Source organism: Natrix helvetica (assembly GCF_964273705.1).
Source record: "Natrix helvetica genome assembly, chromosome: 8".
NCBI classification, from domain to species: domain Eukaryota; kingdom Metazoa; phylum Chordata; class Lepidosauria; order Squamata; family Natricidae; genus Natrix; species Natrix helvetica.
Window position 1 is genome coordinate 26,301,088 of NC_138559.1, and position 18,740 is coordinate 26,319,827.

Sequence of the window (18,740 nt, forward strand, 5' to 3'; positions counted from 1 at the left end):
GGGGCAGTTCCTCAAATATTGGAAGGCTGCTAGCCTGTCTCCCCTGGTCCTTCTCTTCCCTAGACTAGCCAGGCCCAGTTCCTGCAACTGTTAATTTAGGGTCCCTGGGCTAAAGAGAGGCTGTGCTTGACAGCCCCCCGCCCCCCTTCAGAGGAGACCGAGAGGCCGGTCCCTGCCCAGGAGCTCATTAAAAAAGAATACGCTGCATTTCACGGGAATTAAAGGGAGTGGTCCTTCCCCTGGCTCCCATCCAGGTTGGATAATTACAATTTGCGGCCCCTGGCGGCTCTTCTGCTCTAATTGGCGCTCTTGCCTGCCTCGGTTTCTCTCCTGAACCCAGGGACGTTTCTTGCTATCTGAACAGAAATAGAATAGCAGAGCTGGAAGGGACCTTGGAGGTCTTCTAGTCCAACCCCCTGCTCAGGCAGGAAGCCCTACACCACTTCAGACGTTATCCAGTCTCTTCTTAAACACTTCCACTGTTGGAGTACCCACAGCTACCTTGGCTTCATTGCAAAGGAGTTGGGGGCTTCTCTCTGCCCCAGTGGTGGGTTCGGCCCGGTTCAGCCAAAGCGGTGGTGATTCGGTGGTCTGGGTCGCTGGAACCGGGAGCCACCCAGGCCTGACACAGCCCCGAACTGGTTCTCTGGGCAGCACCATAGGCGCTGCCATCTTGTTTTTCGCTTCTGCGCAGAGCACTTTTAATTACACTGCGCATTCATGCACAGACCGGCCACGAGCCAACGACCGGAACCCGTTCCTGTTCTGCCCCCCCCCCAAGAGCTGTTTTGGGGTGTTTCTGGGTTTCCCCCCCCCATAAATGGGGCAACGACCACATTTCTAAATCTTTTGCCAGATGGAAAAGATGGATGCCCTGTTTGGGCACCGACAAACTTGGCCGTTGGTTGGTTGGTAGGTTGGTTGGTAGGTACGTAGGTAGGTAAATGGGTAGGCAGGCAGGCAGGCAGGCAGGCAGGCAGGTTGGTTGGTGTGTGTGTGTGTGTGTGTGTGTGTGTGCGTGTAGTGTGAAGGAGGAATTCCAGAAGGGACCCTGATGAGCTTGGGAAGATCTCTGAGTGGCTCGGAAGAGGCTAAGCGGGATTTCTCGCTCGTAATCCGTCTGCAGGATTAACCTCCCTCCTCCACACTGAAGGCAGCAACAGGGAGACGCGTTGAGGGCGTTCCCGCCATTTGCGTTTTCCTTGGTTCGGAGGGCAGCCGAGCGTTCAGCGACTGTTTCAGGTTAACCGTGGGAAAAGGGACTTGGGACCGTTTCTCACACTTACGGCCCCTGCGGCATCCCAATGCCACGTGATCCGGAAATTCAAACTCTTGGCGACTTGACTCATATTTATGACGGTCGCATTGTCCCTGGGTCACCTGATCCCCTTTTGCGACCTTCTGACAAGCGAAGTCAATGGGGAAGCCGGATTCACTTAGCAACCGAGTTGCTAACGTAACAACTGCAGTGATTCACTTAACAACTATGGCAAGAAAAGCCCCCCTCCTCCTCCTCCAAACCCCACTCCCTTCCTTCTATCACTGATGATGCTACCTAGTTGGGTCATGAAACGTCTGCAAGGGAATAAAAAACCCAGAGAGCAGCAAAGACCAACACCGCCTCCTCCTCCTTCTTCTTCCTCCTCTTCCTCTTCTTCTTCTTCCTCCTCCTTCCTCCTCTTCCTCCTCCTCGCAGGCAGAGATGTGGATAATCAGCAGCTCCCAATGTCAATCTTCATACAATCATTTGGATGGGAAGATTAAGGTTTCTTCGGACTGTCTGTCTGTCTGTCTTTGCGCTTCCCTTCGCCTTGAAAGGCAGTTCTCTCGCTCTGGTCCAGCTGTATCTCTTTGGTGTTTTTGGTGTGTGTGTGTGTGTGTGTGTTGGGTATCTTAGCAATGCCCTTGCCGGATAAGGAAAGGAGCATAGCTGCCAGACGCAGCGTATTTCATGCCTCCCAGCCCAGAGCCTGGCTTTATCCAGCTGCAGAACATGGAGAGGGCATCTTGGGGGGGGGGGGGTTTGACTGGCTTGGGTGCTGCCCCCACCCCGCTCCCAGTAAGGATTAAGGGGACGTCTGCGGAGGGGTGGGGGTGGGGGTCTCTGAAGCCCATTTTGGCTGCTTTGCATCCAGCATCGCAGGCTTTTCCAATGACATTTGCATGCGGTGTGGGTCCTTCTATAACACAACAGGTCGGTGTGGTGTGTGTGTGGGGGGGGCCTCCCCCGGTCTTTCTCCTCCCCCAGGAGGAAAATAAGCCCAACTCTGGCGAAGGAGGGGCTGGGAAGGGCGGCTCTGACATGCAGACAGGTCTGTTTTGTGCGCTGCAGGGGCTTTGATCCGCTAAACCCGCCCCACCAGGGGAGTGAAAATCCTTTGCACCTCAGGGACACAATGAAGGGGCGGGGGGGGGCTGCACGCATAGGGCCTCTCTCTCTCCCCATCCCGCTATTTCCACCGCGTGGTTTGTGAATGTTTCCTTGGGAAGGGGAGGCAGCGCTGGGTTGTGAGTGACTCACAGCAGCCCTGGCCAAATCCTGCTTCTTTTCCCAAGCAGCTCATTCCCCTCCCTCCCTCCCTCCCATCGTCCATGGCTTAGACAACTCGGGGGAAAGGCGGCTGCCTCGCACAGCCCCAGTGACAGCGGAGCTGCGGGGAGAGCAACACACGCATACGTGCTCACACACAGACACGCTTTGCGGGTGTGTGCATTGGGGGGAAAGGCTGGCTCCCTGCCACCCCACGCGACCCACCGGGCCTCGATCCTTCCTCTCAATCGGGGCTCTTCCGAGGAGCAGCGGCTGAGGATGGGATGAGGAGGAGACCGAGACAGCTGGCTCTCTGTCTCTCGCGCTCTTGGGGCTGCCCAGCGGAATTCGGGCATGCGTCAGACCCGCAACGCAACAGTGCAAAACAAAACGACACCCCAGCGGAGCTGAGGAAGGACGGCCGCCCCAAGGGACTTGCCTCGGTTCCCAACTGCCTCCCGGAGAAGAAGAAGCGGGGAAGACTTCAGCTCCACGGCTCGGGGGTTTCCCACGGCAGATCTCGACCGACCTGGGCCGAAGGTTCCTGCCTCCGCCTGGGCAACCTCCCTGGCACAGGAGGGCCAGGCTGGCGGAGGGGGATGTGGCATGTGAAGACCCAGGCTGGCCAGGAGACGGGCGCTGGGCCAGAGCCCCATTCGGACCATGGGAGGGAAGCCGGTGAAATGGTAGGAGCCTTCCCTTGGCACGGAGGCTTTCGGGTGAGGGGGAAGAGGGGGGGGGAGAGGACAGACTGCAGGGGTGCACGATGGCCAGAGGGGAGGGGGGAGCAAGTCCCTTGTGAAAGTCAGGCGGGGGGAGGGCTCAGTGGTCCTTCCTGACTTGCTTTTCCAGGTCAATTTTAAAATTCAGGAGCCAAATCCCCCTCCTCCTCCTCCTGCAAGGAACTAAGCAGGGCAGTTCCTTAGGCTATAAATCTTATTTTGTTTTTTTGCTTTCTCTGCAGTTTTAGCACAGGATGATGAATTCCTTCTCTTCTCTCCCCCCCCCCCTCCAAGGCATAAATTGCAAACGCTTCTTGCCTCGCCTCTTCTGCCCACCCTCCCCCATTGAGACCCCGAGGCAAGGACCCTTCTCCATGGGAGTTGGGTGGCCTGAGGAGTGGAGATCTTGAGCTGAGCTTCGGGGAGGTCAGGGGCTTTGGGGAGGTCGGGGGTCAGTGGTGGTACGGTGCAAAGGTCTGGAAGTGGGACCTGGTAAGGTGGGGCAGAGGTGGCCTCTGCTTCTCCAGCCTTGGGGCGAATGTGGGTCGAAGTGTCGTTGGGAATGTTCTTGGGGGGGGGAACTGTGTGGATCCTGCTTGGCTTCTCCATGGAGGAAAAGGGGGAGGCCAGTCCTGTCCTTTGAGGACTCCTGGTCCTCAGCTCCATCCAGAGACCTTTGGCTTGGTTGTCACCTGCTGGAAGTCTCATCCCACCTGAGTTGCAGGCGGTTGGGCAGGAAGGAAGCTGGCATGCCGTACTTGATGATTAAAAAGCTAAAGGTTCCCCCCCCCCCTTGCACATGTGTGCTAGTCGTTCCTGACTCTAGGGGGCGGTGCTCATCTCCATTTCAAAGGCCAAGAGCCAGTGCTGTCCAAAGACATCTCCGTGTTCATGTGGCCGGCATGACTCAATGCCGAAGGCGCACAGAACGCTTTTACCTTCCCACCAAAGGTGGCTCCTATTTTTCTACTTGCATTTTTTACGTACTTTTGAACTGCTAGGTTGGCAGAAGCTGGGACAAGTAACGGGAGCTCACTCTGTTACGCGGCACTAGGGATTTGAACCGTCGAACTGCCAGCTTTTCTGATCGCCAACCTCAGCGTCTTAGCCACTGAGCCACCGCGTCCCACTTGATGATGACTTTCCTTATTAATGCAGAACTGGGGAGGGGGGGGGAGGCCTCTGGCCTTTTGCAGCCTTTAGAAAGCTTCTTTCCTCTTAGACTAGGGGACATTGCCAGGGCGTTGTTGCAGGTGTTTGTCTGTCCTGGCATTAATCAAAATAGAGCTGGAAGGGACCTTGGAGGTCCTGTAGTCCAGCCCCCTGCTCAAGCAGGAGACCCTATACTATTTCAGACAAATGGCTCTCCAGTGTCTTCCTAAAAACCTCCAGTGATGGCGCATCCACCACTTCTAGTGGCAAGCTGTTCCACTGATTAAGAGTGTCCTTAATTCCAGATTTGCTCCTCTCCTCGATTGGTTTCAATTATAAATTAGTTTAGAATAAAGCTCACTCTGCTGCCACTGGATCTGAAAACCCAACGTGCAATGCGCGTCCTGCTCCTTGAAGAGAAGGTGCCACTTACCTGGATTCCAGCTGTACTTTTCAGAATCCCTAAGATTAAAGGTTGGGGGTGGTATTCGCACCCGGAGCTTCCTAGTTCCTCTTGCCCCGAGATTGCTGGCCTGCAGCAAGGGGGAATCTCCAGGGGTCGGTGTGCCAAGGGCAAGAACGTGGTGGGACATAGGGACAGCGTGGGAAACTGGGTGCAAACCAACACTGGAAGTGGTTGGGCTGCAGAAGAGACAGTAACTTTCCAGGATTTGAACCCAGAACAGGACGTTGCTTTTCCATTCAGAATGGGACATCCCCAAAAGTGACCCTCCTCCTCATCCCCAGTGGGTGAGATGCGTTGTATATATGGTCCTAGTGTGTGCTAGGAGGCCCACGCGGCACCCACACCCGCCCAGGCTCAGCCGTGGGAGCCGACTCGACCCTCTCGGGAAGACCAGGGAAGCCTCTTTCCCCTCCCCTCCCCTCCCCTCCTCTCCCCCCTTTGTCCCGGGTATCTTTGTGGCTCCGCCTGGGAATATGGTACGTTAACTCTTGCTCACACTCGCAAGATGGGGAATTCTTTAGGGAGGCATTAAATGGGTCAGTGCCTTTGGATGCCTTTCCCCGTTGTCTGGGAGATGCCGGCTGGGAGAATCTCGAGTGGGGAAGAGGGGCTCAGGGTGGGTGATGCTCCTGCGGAGGAAGCCCCTGAAAATACTGTCCCCTTCTTTTCTCTCTCTCTTCCTCTTTCTCCTTCCCTCTTTCTCTTCCCCTCTCCATCTCTCTCCTTTTCCCCCCTCCCCCTTTCCGTCTTTCTTCCTCTTTCCATCTCTCTCTCTCCCCCTCTTCCTCCTTACCTCTTTCCCTCTCTTTCCCTCTCTCCTTCTTTCTCTTTTTCTCTGTCTCCCCCCTTCTCCCTCTCCCTCCTTCCCTCTCTTTCCCTCTCTCCTTTTCTCCATCTCTCTCCCTCCTTCCTTCTCTCTCTCCCTCTTTCTCCCACCTCTCTTTCTCTTCCTCTCCCTCTCTTCATCTGTCTTTCCTCACCCTCTTTCCCTCTATCCTTCTCTCCTTCTCTCTTCCTCCCTCCCTTCCTCTCCCTCTTTCCTTCCTTCCCTCTTTCCTTCTCCCTCTCTTCATCTGTCTCCCTATCTCCTTCTCTCTCTCTCTGTACAATGGGGTGTAGAGGTAGGACCAGAAATAACTTTGCTAATTGACAGAGGGTGTTCAGGGGAGGAGGGGCTTGACTGACAGGTCTGAGGTCTCCCAAGGGCGGGGGCAGAAGGATGTCTTGGAAGACGATCCTTTGGGAAGCCATCCTGGGCCCTTCTGCAGCTCCCACTCCATTAACCTCAGACTGCCTTGACCCCTGATCGAAGACATTCCCCATGCTGGCTGGGGGATTCTGGGAGTTGAAGTCCAACCCTCTTTAAGTTGCCAGAGGTTGAGAAACAGGCTCCATCCGAGGTCACGTGAGGACTACCACCTTCTGGGATGAGGAGGGGTCTCCCGGATTGTACTGGATGGACCTGTTGACAGGAGGGTCTTCTCAGTCTTAAATGAGGTTTTTTGGGGCAGGATGTGTCATTTGAGGTCCAGGAAAGTGACATATTCAAGCAGAATTGGTACAACCCTCCCCCCTCTCGTAACTGTTTGATTTGTGCCTCTGCCGCCAGCCTCACCTCTCCCAGCCCTATCAACAGCGCCAAGAGTGAATCGGGCAGCACCCCTTCCGAGGAGAAAGGAGGGTTTGACTTTGGCCACGAAGAAGAAGATGGGGAAGAAAAAGCAGGAACAAGGACAGGTAAGGGAAAGGATCTTCCTACTTAGAAATTTGAGACTTACATCTGTTCCGTCCGTCCGTCCATCCATCCATCCATCCATCTATCTCTATATCTACCTACCTACCTACCTACCTACCTACCTACCTACCTACCTACCTACCTATCTATCATCTATCTATCTGGGTATTTTAAAGGGAAAAGGGGACGTGGGGGGAAGAGATTGAGAGGTTGGTAAACAATCCGATCGGATGAAGGAAGGTTGCTCCATCTTGGTCACTTTTAAGACACGTGGACTTCAGGATTCTGGGAAGCCCTGTGGAGAGATGAAGGTCAAACGAATATAAAGGAAAATAAAGATATTTAAGGATTGGAGCAGAAATCTATTTCTCTCTCTCTCTCTCTCTCTCTTTCTCTCTCTCTCTCTCTCTGTCTCTCTCTCTCTCCGCTTTCCTGTTCTTCCTCTTCCTCCCCAGAAGCCTGGAGCCACGCTTTCCCAGAGTTCGACCACAGATATGTTGTTTCCCACGTGGAAGAAAATGGCGGTCGGTTGCCCGTTGAGTGGTCCCCAAAGTGTCCTCTCCCGAGTCTGGAGACTTCGTGGGAGGAGCATCTCCTGGAACAGCAGGATCACTTGGAGAAAGAAATGGAAGAAGCCAAAAAGATGATCTCTGGATTGCAGGTCCGTCTTTCCTTCCTTCCTTTCTCCCTCCCTCCCTCCCACCCGCTTTTCTTTCTTCCTTTCCTTTCCTTTCCTTTCCTTCCCCTTCCCCTTCCCTTCCTTTTCCTTTCCTCCTTTCCTTTCCTTCCCTTCCCTTCCCTTCCTCCTTCCCACCCACTTTTCTTTCTTCCTTTCCTTCCTTCCTCCCTCCCTCCTTCCCACCCGCTTTTCTTTCTTCCTTTCCTTTCCTTTCCTTCCCCTTCCCCTTCCCTTCCTTTTCCTTTCCTCCTTTCCTTTCCTTTCCTTCCCTTCCCTTCCTCCTTCCCACCCACTTTTCTTTCTTCCTTTCCTTCCTTCCTCCCTCCCTCCTTCCCACCCGCTTTTCTTTCTTCCTTTTCTTCCTTCCTTCCTTCCTTCCTCCCTCCCTCCCTCCCTCCCTCCCTCCCTCCCTCTTTCCTTCCTTCCTTCCTTGGTGCCAGAAGCTCATTGCTTGCAGGGCTTCTGTCCATTGCTTCCTTCCCTCCGTTTTGATTCTGCTGGATTTCTTCAGAGGGCGGAATCCCCTTTTATCTCTCGGGGTCTCCTGGAAGGAGAAGGTCGGGTCTCTCCTGGGGGGGTTTCCACGGTGCTGCCCGGCTGAGCGTGTCGCTCTTCGCCCTCCTTGTCGTCCTGCCAGGCGCTGCTGCTGAACGGATCCCTTCCCGAGGACGAGCAGGAACGATCGCTGGTCCTCTGTGAGCAGGGAGCCTGTCCAGAAGAGCAGCTGGTGAGCCTTTTCTCCCGGCCAACCGGACGGACGGCCCTCCTTCCCCCTGAGCGGACGGGGAGGGAGGGAGGGAGGCGCTGGGAAATAACGGCTCCCTTCGGCCTGCAGGTCATCATCCGGGGCCGCCTGGATCAAAGTCTGGAGGAGAACCAGGAGTTGAAGGTGAGAAGCAACACCTGGAGATAGCGATAACAATTGCCCTTAGACTTATATGCTGCTTCACAGTCCTTTTACAGCCCCCTCTAAGCGGTTTACAGAGTCAGCCTCTTGTCCCCAACAATCTGGGTCCTCATTTTGCCCACCTCGGAAGGATGGAAGGCTGAGTCAACCTTGAGCTGGTCAGGATCGAACTGCTGACAGTGGGCAGAGTTAGCCTGCAATATTGCATTCTAACAGGAAGGAAGGAGGGAAAATAGCAATAGTCCTTAGACTTATATGCAGCTTCACAGTGCTTTTATACAGCCCTCTCTAAGCGGTTTAAAGAGTCAGCCTCTTGCCCCCAACAATCTGGATCCTCATTTGACCCACCTCAGAAGGATGGAAGGCTGAGTCAACCTTGAGCCTGGTGAGATTCGATCTGCCAAATTGATGGCAGCTGGCAGCCAGCAGAAGTAGCCTGCAGTACTGCACTCTGACCACTGCACTCTAACCACTCTAAAACGAGCCAGCCACCTGACCAATCTGATTTTACGACTGGTTTTGTGATGCTCTTAATCCGCAGATACTGTGATGGTTAAGGGAACCCAACGGGGTCTGGGCGTTCTTGCCATCCTCTGGCCTAAAGGGTGGCCAGGATCAAATGCAACCAGGATAGTTGGGGGGGGGAGGGGGGGAGGGTTTGAACCCTCAACTCCTTTCTTTGTCTTCCTTGCAGAAGGAACTGCAGAAATGCAAGCAGGAAAGCCGGAATCTGCAGGGAGTCAAGGTGAGAAGTAACTTTTGCAAAGGTGGAAAAGGAAGCAGGGCATTTTGGGGGGTGGGAGGGTGTTTCCAGAAGCCCCCCTGGGTGGCAAAATTAGAGGGGCAAGCCATAAATCTAAGAAACAATTAAATAACATGAGGCCAGGCTCATGGAGCTTATTGGGGTCCCCTCTTTAAAAATATTACCCTGTTTCCCCCAAAATAAGACCTCTTCGGATAATAAGCCCAATCGGGCTTTTGAGCACATGCACTAAAATACGACCTTCCCTGAAAATATTGCAGCACAGCAGCAGCCCTGAGGTGACCACGCTCGCCGCCTCCTGCACCTCAAAAATAATAAGACCTCCCCGAAAATAAGGCTGTGTTTATTTTCATGTCTTTTTATGTACACTGCAAGCATTTGCCCCAAAGACAAATTCCTTGTTTGTACAATCACACTTGGCCAATAAAGAATTATCTTCTCTCCTCTCCCCTCCCCTCCTCTCCTCTCCTCTATTCTATTCTACTCTACTCTATTCTATTCTACTCTATTCTATTCTATTCTTCTATTCTATTCTTTCCTATTCTTTTCTCTATTGCTATTCGTCTCCTCTTCTCTATTCTCTTCTCTTCTCTTCTATTGTTTCTCTTCTCTTCTATTCCATTCTATTCTGTTTTCTATTCCATTCCATTCCATTCCATTCTATTCTATTCTATTCTATTTTATTTCGGTGGTCAAAAGAAAAAAGACCCTGCCTTATTTTCAGGGGAAACACGGGGAAGCAGCGTTAGAAAGAGATCGAAATGTCAGTTCAAACCCCCAGGGAAAAGGTGCAAATGTGCCACTCTGCAGCATTGATAATGGGGAGTGGTGGTGCTTGGAGCCTCAAATGGGGCGCATTTATTTATTTTATTTATTTTTATTTCTGGAGGATGCTTTGCAGCAGAGGTTGGCCCAGCAAGACCCTCTGATGCTGCAGATAAAACAGGAGCTGCTGAGAGCCAATATGGACAAGGAGGAGTTGCACAGCCAGAACGTGAGTCTGTCTTTTTGGGTGTGGATGGGAGGCAAACTGGCTGCTGGAGGACAAGGGCTCCTCCGGTGGGAGGAGAGACGGAAGGCAGGGGTGGCCAGGAAGCCTCAGTTTCACTGCTGGGGAGGGGGGGAAGGTTGGAAAGGGCACCATGTGCCCCCCCCGCTGCCAGGTAGAAAGGCAACAGTTTCAAATCTGCACCCACGTGCTTCAGCCCAGGGGTTGCTAGCCATGGTCCCAACTCTGCGTTCGAATCTTGCTTTGCCAGGCTGATCTCGAGCGGAAGGTGGAAGAGCGGAATCGGCTTCTGGCAGAGTACAAGGTAAGGGGTCTTCCTCCCCTCCAGGCGTGGGGTGTGGGGAGGAGGTTCTTAGGAGCTGCTGGCTGCCAGTCAACCAGGAAGTCCTTCCCTCTCAACTTGTTGAGGTTCAGACCGAGGAAAGCTCCCCACCAAGAGAGCCCAGGGGCAGAAGTCAGAGCCTCTTGGCAGCTTCTTATTCCGTCGTCTATTATGGGGATTCTCCATCCTCCAGGTCACAATTGTCCCAAAGGCGATTTTTTTCAGGTTGCATCTTGAAAAAAAGAAGCACCTCTGGGACTCTTATTCCGACCCCAGTCCACATTCAGCTCTTCCCCATCTTGGGGTAGCTCCCCCTCACCCCCACTCTCCCCCAAACATCTGGAGGTCTAGCACCTTTGTGCTGAGCTCAAGCCCAGACCGAGCCCCCTTCCCTGGCCGATGGCTCCCACCCACCCTCCCTCCCTCCCTCTTCCAGAAAGAGCTCAGCCAAAAGGAGCGGCTCCTGCACCAGCACCAGGCCAAGATGGAGGAGATGCTCCACCAGCTCTCCGAGGCCGGGTATCAACAGGTAAGGGGCTTCTCCCACTCCGTCTCCCCCTGCCCTCCCTTCCCCTCCCGCTGGGAGGGCGCTGTGCTGTTTTTAATGCCCCTGCAAGCCACCCAGAGTCCCTCTGGATAGTGAGACCAGCGGCACGTAAGTGTAATAAATAGAAATAATTGCACTCTGCCCCATTGGCTGATCGGCCTCTTCCCTCCCAGGCCGAGTTGGAACGGGAGCTGCAGCACAAGGAGGCGCTGCTCGTTCGCTGCCTGAAGAAGGACGTGGAAGAGGTTTGTGGTGCTCCGGCGGGACGCGGGGCTGCATTTGCACCGAGCTGTGATTGTGCAGCAGGGGGCACTATAGGGGAGGGCGAGTCACGGGGACTCTGCTGCCTCTCTGAGCCGAGCTTGGAAACGGTTGCCAGATTTCGGGGTTGCTGCCGACGTTACTGCCGCTTTGGCTGGAAACAATTTTATTAGGAGCGCCCGTGCGCATTTGCACCTGAAAAGGTCTGCGCATGTGCACAACGTTAGAAAAGGGGGAATTAGATTTTTGCAATGAAGATTGTTCTGTGCATGCACAGAAGCGAAAATCAAGATGGCGCCGACGACAAGAGAAGTGGTTTGGAGGCATGGCAGGCCGAGTTACTACCTACTTGGCCGAACTGGTCTGAACCCACCTCTGCTAGGTTTCCCCCTGGCCCTCCCCGGCCTTGCCAACCAGCTTCCCCCCCCCCCTTCCTCTCTTGCAAAGCAGGTGATTCTCTGCGCCAACCACAACTCTCAGAGCAACGGCTTCCTCCAGTCCTTGGGCAAAGGAACGGCGTCCTCAACGCACAGAGGGGTACGTTCCGCTCGGGCTCCACGGGTTGGGAGGGGGGAGGTGTTTTCCCCAGGGCTGGGGAGGCCCTCCTTGGTTTTGCAGCTTGGGCGGTGGGCGGGGGGCTGGAGGAGAGTGTTGGGTGTGTGTGTGGCATCTACCACCACCTGCTTCTGGGTCTCTCCTGGCAGACCAGCGACCTGCAGCTGGTGCGCGAGGCCCTGCGGAGTTTGCGGAATAGCTTCAGCGGCCACGATCCCCAGCACCACACCATTGACAGCCTGGAGCAGGGCATCTCCAGCCTGATGGAGAGGCTGCACCGCATGGAGGTGCAGAAGAGGCAGGAGAAGAGGGTAAGGAGCCCCCACCTGAGGCGGTCTGGCCTTCCCAGCCCTTGAGGGATCCATAATTTCCTTTCCACCCGTTCTCAAAAGCAGCCCTCCCTCTGGGCGTAGGTGGGGCCTAGAAGTCCCCTCGTGCTCTGGAGTCTCTTCTCCTGCCATGGAGGCAGCAATAGCAATACCACCTAGACATACATGCCGCTTCACAGTTTTTTTTCAGCCCTCTCTAAGCGGTTTGCAGAATCAGCATCCAACAATCTGGGTCCCCATTTTACCCACTTCAGAAGGATGGAAAGCTGAGTCAACCTTGAGCTGGTCAGGATTGAACTCCTGGCAGTGGGCACAGTTGGCCTGCAATACTGCATTCTAACAGGATTAATGAAAGGGAGGGAGGGAGGAAGGAAGGAAGGACAATAGCAATACCACTTAGACTTATATACCGCTTCACAGTGCTTTTACAGCCCTCTCTAAGCAGTTTACAGAGTCAGCCTCTTGTCCCCAACAATCTGGGTCCTCATTTTACCCACCTTGGAAGGACAGAAGGTTGAGTCAACTTTGAGCCTGGTGAGATTTGAACTGCCAAATTGCAGGCAGCTGGCAGCCAGCAGAAGTTGCCTGCAGTACTGCACTCTAACCACTGCACCCCCTTGGCAGCCCTATGGTGGCAGATGCCATCTGGATGCTTCTGATCCCCCCCCTCCAGTATTTCTGGGGTTCAACTCAGGTCTGCTTTTTGGTCTGAAAGAGGGTGTCAGGGTTCCAGATAGCATCCAAAAGTAAATCGGAGTCCGAGGCAAAGGATTCCTCAAAGTTCCAATTTATGAAGAGAGCCATGTTGGCACATCTGGGAAAACCCACATCTGAAGGCTTCCCAGTTTTCCCCACCCAGTTGAAAGTTCAAGATCCTGCCCCCACACCCACAAGCCCATCACATGGTCCAATATTTCACTGCCACGACCAGATTCCACCCATCCAGTTCCGGCCAGGTGCAGAGACAAAGGATGGCCTTGGTTTTCTAAAAAGAATGTTGTTATGGCTACATATCACCCAACTCCATATAATCCCCCCTCCCATTTTCCCACAGTAGAAAGTGTGGCAGGCCTGAAGTCCAAAAAGAAAACATGGCTTGCAGGCATGACAGAGTGTCCAAGAAGCCCACCCCTCATCCATCTGCTTTCCTTGTCCAGGTCCGAGGGAAGTCGCCTGCAGGCCACGCAGGGAACGAATACCGGGAATCTTGGCCTTCCAACTCCAGTGAGTGCAATTCGGAGGTTCTCATTCTCCGTTGGGAAACGTCCGGCTTTGAGAGGCAAATCCTGAGAATTGCCCTTTTTTTTTTGGAAAAACGGGGCTGACTTTCCTGTTCCCCTCGACCGATCGGACACAATTCTTCCTCTTGCTTAAAAGCCAGGCCTGCTGGCTTTTAAGAGCCTTGCCTGGATCCTGTTACAAGCACAAAGGGATCAGCCACATCTCTGGATATTATGGCCACTAGGGCAGGGGTCTCCAACCGTGGCCATTTTAAGACCTGTGGACTTCAACTCCCAGAATTCCTCAGAATTCCAGCTGGCTGAGGAATTCTGGGAGTTGAAGTCCACAAGTCTTAAATTGCCAAGGTTGGAGACCCCTGCTCTAAGTAATTAAAAAGGTAACAGTAATAAACTGTATATACCACCCAACGTCCAGTGACTCTGGATGGTTTACCAACATTTGAAGCCCTTAAAAAGAAGGAAACAACACAAAACAATGTCAATTTGTGAGTTTTCTTTTTTAAAAAAGTATTGAAGTAGCACTTCGCTACCAGAAGGGGGCTGCAGCATGGCTTCCTGAGAATAAGCTGCCATCTAGCGGTCAAAGGTGGGAATGCAGCTTTTGGGGATCCCCAAGTTAAGGATATCTGTTTCTCACCTGGTCCCATCCCCCCTTTTTATAAAAAAAAAGATGACACATAAAAACCCACATTTTCTCCCCGTCATTAGCTCATTTTGCAATCTCCTTTTTCAGTTCAGGATGGAAGCTCAGGACATGGTGAGCCACAGAAGGGGCAGCTTCTCTGATCCACCTCTTAGGATAAGATAGGATAGGGATAGGATAGGGATAGGATAGAATAGAGTAGAATAGAGTAGAATAGAAACAGGGAAGAATTGAATAGAATAGGAAAAAATAGGATAGAATAGAATAGAGAATAGAATAGAATAATGGAATAGAAATATGGAATAGAATAGAATAGAATAGAAATATGGAATGGAATAAAAAATAGGATAGGATAGGATAGGATAGAATAGGATTCTTTATTGGCCAAGTGTGATTGGACACACAAGGAATTTGTCTTTGCTGCAGATGCTCTCAGTGTACATAAAGAAAAATAAAATAGAATACATTCGTCAAGAATCATAAGATACTTAGTGATAGGCATAGGTTACTAATAAGCAATCAAATTATACTAGGAAACAAATAAAACAATATAAATTGTAAAGATGCAAGCAACATGGTTATTGTCATAAATGGGAAGAGAAAGGTACGAGGAAGGATGAGCAGAATAGTAGTAATACCGTACAGCCTTAGTAGGTAATTTGACAGTGTTGTGGGGATTATTTGTTTAGCAGAGTGATGGCATTTGGGAAAAAAACTGTCCTTGTGTCTAGTTGTTCTGGTGCGCAGTGCCCTATATAGCGTCGTTTTGGGGGTACAAGGCTGCGGGAATGAAACCTTTTTCTGCCAGAAGAACGTGGTAGCTCAGCCTGCCTCTCTCCTTCTCTTTGCAGAATTGCCTCATTCTCACAGCACGCCAGCGGTGAGCAATAGCGCTTGCACCAAAGTGCTGTACTTTACCGATCGCTCCCTCACCCCCTTCATGGTCAGCATTCCAAAGAGGTAAGCCCTCCCCTTCCCCAACCCTAGATCCGCTTTCCAAGACCCCAGAATTGGTGTCTCCAAGGGATTCCCATCCTGGGCAGGAAAGTTGACATCTAGCCGGGCGGTAGCATGCCCTTCCTCTCCTCTCTTGCTTTGCAGATTAGGGGAAGTGACGCTAAGGGACTTCAAATCGGCCATCGACCGAGATGGGACACACCGCTACCACTTCAAAGCTCTGGATCCAGAGTTTGGGACGGTCAAAGAGGAGGTAAGGGCACACCTGGCAGGTGCGGGAACGAAGAACGACACCTGTAAATGCTCATAGTGACAGCAGTTCATTTAGTGACTGTTTGAAGTTGCCAGAGTACTGGAAAAAGTGACTTGCGACAATTTTTCACACTTACGACCGTTCCAGCATCCCCCACAGTCACACGATTTACATTTGGATGTTGACAGCTGACATTTATGACAGTTGCACTGTCCCAGGGTTACGTGATCCCCTTTTACGACCTTTTGACAAGCAAAGTCAACGGGGAAGTCGGATTCACTTAGCAGCCGTTGTTCCTAACTTAACAACCGCAGGGTTTCCCTTGACAAGCGTGGCGAGGAAGGTTGTAAAATGGGGCAAAACTCACTCAACAACTGTCTCACTTAGCAGCATAAATTTGGAGCTCAATTGTGAACTGTTAAGTGTGGGACGGCCTGCGGTTTCTTGATTGTCGTTCGCCAGTGGACTGAATGTTGCCAGAGTAAAACAAGCTCTGCCTAGTTATCTGATATACGCTGTGGAGGGTTTAGGGAGGACCATTTCTGGGGCAGCTCCTGCATGGCAACAAAGAGTGATGTTTCTTTTGTCCCTCCCTCCCTCCCCGAACCGAGCCCCAGATTCTAACACCACAGCATTCTGGACCAGAATTTTTTGTATGGATGGCAGATGCTGCCCCACACGAAGGTGTTGTGGCCCACCAATGGCCAGCACAGCTGGCAGCCGATTTGGACAGTGAGGAGGTTGGGGAGGAAGAAGGGCCAGTCCTGGAGTCTGGGGAAGGCTCTGAGGAGGGCTCTGTGTCGGAGGCAGAGAGGAGGCTAGGGCCATCTGACAGTTATCAGCTGCCTTCGGAGTCAGACATCAGTGGGGCAGAAGAACAGCTGGAGCCTCTTCCCAGTGTGTGCATGCGCAGAGTTGCCAGTTTTCTTAACCATCACAACTTTAAAATGTATGGTTTTTCCCAGAGTTCCTCAGCCAACTGAGTCTGGGTTGTCAAAATTGAGAAACATTGCTGTGGATGGATCAATCGATCGATCGATCAATGGATGGATGGACGGATGGAATGAATGGACTGGTGTTTCTCAACCCTGACAATTTTAAGATGGATGGCCTTCAACTTCCAAAATTCCTTAGCTAAGGTTGAGAAACATTGTGATGGATGGATGGATAATGTCCTTCTCTTTGCTTTCCATGTAGGTTTTCCATGACGATGATATTATTCCTGGATGGGAGGGAAAGATTGTGGCTTGGGTGGAAGAGGACCACGGAGAGAACTAAAACCTTCACTGTCGGCTGCTGGGTATGCCAGATACTCACCAAAAAGACCCCTCCCAAACCCTCACACAAATGTTGATACGTGTGATTTAAACTGCCAAAAGAAAGGAACTGAGATGAACTTCGGCTTCAAGGAAGGATGTCCAGCCCGTTACAACCAAATACGGTCCCTTCCAGCCGTTCCAGCCCACTGCCTCTCTACTCGGCCAGGGATGGCCCCAACAGGTGTGACTTCCTGCTGCTTTCGATCATCTGGAGAAGTTCAGTCAACGGTGGACAGTATTACCAGGAGATTTGCACGTTTGTGATGGCCAAATCTAGGAACTCTTTTCCAGCGCCATTGTAGCTCTTGCCAGCCAATTTCCCCCCAAACACCTCTGTGGCCAGGCCACACCAGGCACCAGCAAAATCTCCTCCAGAGATCCAGTGGTTTGTGGCCCAGATCAAAAAAGATCCAATCAATAGCATTGTGTTGGAAGGGGCCAGGATTCTTACGTTTTGCTTTTATTGTTTTGCATTTTGGTCTCGAAACGGTCCTTGCTTTATTTCAGGGTCCTGTTACCTGTTGCTTCGCTGCCCAGTTGGTGGCAAAGCCTCCTGGAAAAAGACCCCAGGCTCCCCATCTCTGCTTTTCCAGGGTTGTGTTGGCACCACACAACCTCCTCTGTCCTACTTTCCCCCCTCTGGATGCTATTTAATTAATTCATCACCACCAGCAGCAGAGGGGAAGGCTGACCTCTCTGGTTTCACCCAGAGCTTGGTCTGAATTTGAGATTGATTTTTTTCCAATTAATGGCTAATTTCAGCCTGCCTTATCAGCTGAGATGGGTAGATGAAAGTGGGGCGTGAGATAAACTTCCACAAAATGTGGCAGTAAGATTCCTGGACGGTCTGTGGGCAAAAACTCCAGGCCCTTTTCTGAAGCCTCTGCATACAACTCCAGAAATTGTGGTCTTTTTTTCTTATTGCCCCACTGTCTCTTCTGCGGACAGCAAATAGATCATCTGCCTTGTTGGCCTCAAGCAGAATTTAATTCAGGACCCCCAATGCTCACCACCCCCACCCACCCACCCCCATTTGCAATGGTCTGCCAACGGTCTGCTTTGGAAATCAGCCCGCTGGTGATCTTAGCTGTTCTGGAAGCTGTAAGAAACCGGGTTTCAAACATAAACAGGACAGACGCATAAACTTTATGGACAAGTGAGTTTGTGCAGAGGTTGGAGATAAGCACTCCCAACAGAGTGAATTATTCGTTCTTAGCTCCGTAGGGAAAGCAACTCTGGAACAGCGTTTTGAGCATTTAAGGGGGAATATTTCGATACACAAAAGTGTTTGTCACTATTCTGCACAAGCAGAGCCACTCAGGAGACCCAAGTCACCAGAGGTGAAGAGTCACCTAGGTAGGTGTGCTACACCTGCCCACCCATGCAGACGTCTGTGAGAACAGAGTCGTTTTTCCTTCTAACATTCTCGTCCTGTTTTGTGCTCTAAAATGCTGAATTAGGAGTGGGGACGTATGTGTCCCGTTTGCGCATCTTGTGCCACTCAACATCCTGGCCCTGCTTGAATGAAAAATGGGGCCCAGTGAATGCCAGCATTAGCGTTGCTGTTCGCCGTTCCATCTTTCCTAAATTTGCAGCACCAGGCTTCCCAAGCCTCATAGCCGCTAGCATGCACCAGCCATCGGAAGGAACGTCCGGCCGTCTTCTGCGTCCTCCTTGCGGGAGGCCGAAGATCAAAAAACAAAATTGTCTCTTGATCGTTTTATAGATTTCCACACGTCTGTTTGGGTAAAACTTGTTCCAGTTTCTTGGAATTTCTTTGTATTTGCTTCACATCGTTGTTGAACAAGGACAGTGTGTTCTATTTTTATACCAGCGTTGAGTGCTGTTTTTCCCTGTATATTTCTGAATATTGTATTTTATCCGTATTTCTAGGAAATGCAGAAAGGCTTTATGACGGGCCTCTTGTTAATGCCAACCCACCTGGTTTCCCATAATTAGCTTTATTTTGCTATGAAGGTATATCTGAAGTCCAGAGTCTTTTACTTTTTGTTCGTTGCAGATCGAAGATTTGTATGTCGTTTGTCCTATTGTGTCCTCTGTGTACAGACAGAACGGGGTCTTTTCAGAGCCTGTGTTTGTATCTGCAGTTACACTTCAAGTGTATCCTATTCTACAGGAGCTTTAAAGTTGGCTTTTGAGAGAACAGCAGATGAGGGATTGTCATTCTTGGGGGGGAAAAATACATATTTTTTTTGTGACTGGTTTGACTGTTGCATGAATTTAGTAGGTTGCAAAGCGATTGCATGGAATTACGGTTACTGAGTTTTATTTCAGCAAGAGATGTGCTTTAAAGTTAAAATTGTACATTTAAAAAAAAAGAACGTATTTT

At 51.7% G+C, this 18,740-nt stretch overlaps 1 protein-coding gene across 7 annotated transcripts in view; it reads left to right on the top strand.

The window, feature by feature from the left end:
* The window catches only part of DIXDC1 (DIX domain containing 1), a 39,839-nt gene extending 21,226 nt beyond the window's left edge, over positions 1 to 18,613 (top strand). For 2 of the 7 annotated variants that reach the window (XM_081960901.1, XM_081960902.1), the window contains 15 exons: positions 6,480 to 6,607; positions 7,061 to 7,266; positions 7,922 to 8,011; positions 8,120 to 8,173; positions 8,886 to 8,936; positions 9,844 to 9,948; positions 10,214 to 10,267; positions 10,722 to 10,814; positions 11,006 to 11,077; positions 11,541 to 11,630; positions 11,798 to 11,959; positions 13,135 to 13,201; positions 14,713 to 14,821; positions 14,963 to 15,071; positions 16,269 to 18,613. In XM_081960901.1, coding sequence (XP_081817027.1) covers positions 6,480 to 6,607; positions 7,061 to 7,266; positions 7,922 to 8,011; positions 8,120 to 8,173; positions 8,886 to 8,936; positions 9,844 to 9,948; positions 10,214 to 10,267; positions 10,722 to 10,814; positions 11,006 to 11,077; positions 11,541 to 11,630; positions 11,798 to 11,959; positions 13,135 to 13,201; positions 14,713 to 14,821; positions 14,963 to 15,071; positions 16,269 to 16,349 — 1,471 coding nt within the window. In that variant the 3' untranslated portion in view covers positions 16,350 to 18,613. Of the gene's footprint in view, positions 1 to 6,479; positions 6,608 to 7,060; positions 7,267 to 7,921; positions 8,012 to 8,119; positions 8,174 to 8,885; positions 8,937 to 9,843; positions 9,949 to 10,213; positions 10,268 to 10,721; positions 10,815 to 11,005; positions 11,078 to 11,540; positions 11,631 to 11,797; positions 11,960 to 13,031; positions 13,202 to 14,712; positions 14,822 to 14,962; positions 15,072 to 16,268 lie in introns of those variants that run through there. The other 5 variants (XM_081960903.1, XM_081960906.1, XM_081960904.1 and 2 more) reach the window with 4 other exon arrangements.
* Positions 18,614 to 18,740: the final 127 nt, after the last annotated feature.